Below are 2,256 nucleotides of genomic sequence, written 5' to 3'. Positions count from 1 at the left end.
TTATTACTCCATACACCNACTCTTAAAACACTATAATATTCAATAATATTAGTGGAGAAAATGAGATGATTTATAAATTATTATTGAATGATAAATATCTATTCTAAATATCTTGTTGGAATATCTTTTTAAAATCTTATTTGTTACCGTTTAATGATTTCTTCATTAAATCCATTGTAATAGGGTATATTAAAAAATCTTGTCATATTTCAATCGAAACTTAATCATCCTCATTATGCCAATCAACCCAATGGAGAAACAGTATTTCTACAGTTTCATTGTAAGAGTGGAAAGGTAAATCTTTCCTTTTGATAGTTTACTTATTAAGAATTAAGGACATTGACAGTTTCATCTAATGAAATAACATAAGGTCATTGATATTAAGAAATGAATCAATAGGTTTATACCAATTTGCATTGTAATATTATAAACCATTTCAACATTCAAATAGAATACTATTTAGTTCCAGTAAAGAAAGGAATTAACATTACGAATTAAAAAAAAAAATGGCCAGAACACGTATGGTGATCATGCACAATTTTTACATTATCAATTTTTCCATGCTAGAAAAAGCTCTTTCTAATATTGAAATTTCCTCTATTAACAATTTAAATTTGGAAGAATTAGTTTGCTCTCTTCCTCACGTTTCATATAAACAACCTTTTTATGCTATGAGGGGATTTCCCATTTCCGAATTTGATGATCATTTAGTTTTATTTACTCTGAGTGATAAAACTAAAATTTTAATGTTTTCAGGAGAAAAACGAACAATACAATTTAATGATGCATGTTTTGCAGAGTATCAGAATGTTAGACCCTTTGAACAAATTAATTCACTAATGAATAATGTTCATCCAATTTACTTGACAAGATATTTGGAATTGTGTGAATTTGATTGTTATGTGAATGATAGAGTTTTAGTTAATGTATTGGGAGAACATTACAAGGATTATTTGAGTAATGATGAGAATGATAATAATGAGAATGAGAATGATAATGAGTTATCATATCCACCTTCTAAAAAGACTAAATATTCCTCTGAGGATGATAAAGAGGAGGATAGAAAACAACATCTCATTGAAATTATTAAGAGAGAAACTTGTAATATTGAATGGGATGATAATTTATTGGATGCCTTTAGGAAAATGTTGTATTCTATTGATTCAATTATTGATCATACTGAAAGTCCATTCATCAATTTAAGTCCACTTGTAAATAGTCATGACATGATTTATTGTATTTTAGAGTTTATTGGAAATGTGAAAACTCTTTTCAATTTTGCAATTTCTTGTCATGATTTTTATGAGATTTTTAAACAAGCCAACAAGAATAATCTATTGCTGAAGAGAATTGTAAAAGATATAGGAATAGTTTACTTTTAAGAGTAGTCAACCAATTAATTGACTTGTTTATAGGTTAAATTAATAAATTAGATGAACATATATTTTCAATTATTAATCCACAATTATTTAAATTATTATTTTTTTGAATTATTATTTAATGATGGAGATGATGATAATAATGGATCTAAATAAAACTTTTGAATATTAAGATATTATTGCTATTAACAATTAATTAATAGGAGCATTTGATGATGAAAATGACGTCAGATGTGATTTAATCATTTTCTTTGTTAGCATGATGAAGATTACTTTTGCTCCAATATTCTTATTTTGAAGCCTGGCCTTTCCACACTGTTTGCAAACATTTGTTCTTCACGCATTCTATTTCTCTTTTCGTCATCCAAAGCCTTCTCCTGTGAATCTTGGTCCATAGGCTAATAAAATTTTATTGTTATTGTTGTTGGTGTCATCATCATATAATAGAAGCGCCCAACGGATGAACAACAATAACAATAAAAAAAAAATGTCTAAAAAGCTTGTACAATTACAATCACAAGTTATAATACGTGAATTAACATTGGCAAGATCACAAAATGATTATAAACAATCATCCGAATTAGAACAATGTTCTAAAAAAGCACAAGAATTAGGATGTAAAAATTTAAGTGATTGTTTACATGTAGAATCTAAAATACAATATTATCAAATGACAAGTGATTTAACAATATTACAAGATTTAAATAGTAAAATATTAAAATTAATAGAAAATAAGAATACAAATATAGTAGGAGAATATTTTAATATAATTTTAAATAATAATTTAACTAATTTAGATGTTATTTTAAATAGTTATAAAGATTTAGATGTAATTATGAATATAAATAATATTGATTTATTAAATGGTCAAGTATTT

At 25.5% G+C, this 2,256-nt stretch overlaps 1 protein-coding gene across 1 annotated transcript; it reads left to right on the top strand.

Annotated features, from left to right (window-relative positions):
- Positions 1 to 506: 506 nt before the first annotated feature.
- On the top strand, positions 507 to 1,382 carry NAEGRDRAFT_71168 (uncharacterized protein; the record flags this gene model as incomplete). Its single annotated transcript, XM_002673617.1, has 1 exon — positions 507 to 1,382. The coding sequence occupies one exon, from the start codon at positions 507 to 509 to the stop codon at positions 1,380 to 1,382; it is 876 nt and encodes a 291-aa protein (XP_002673663.1).
- Between the last annotated feature and the right edge of the window lie 874 nt (positions 1,383 to 2,256).

The sequence above is a fragment of the Naegleria gruberi genome (assembly GCF_000004985.1).
Source record: "Naegleria gruberi genomic scaffold NAEGRscaffold_45, whole genome shotgun sequence".
Classification (NCBI taxonomy): Eukaryota; Heterolobosea; class Eutetramitea; order Acrasida; family Naegleriidae; genus Naegleria; species Naegleria gruberi.
Note: the sequence above shows the minus strand (reverse complement) of the source record. Positions and strands in the feature narration are given on the sequence as shown.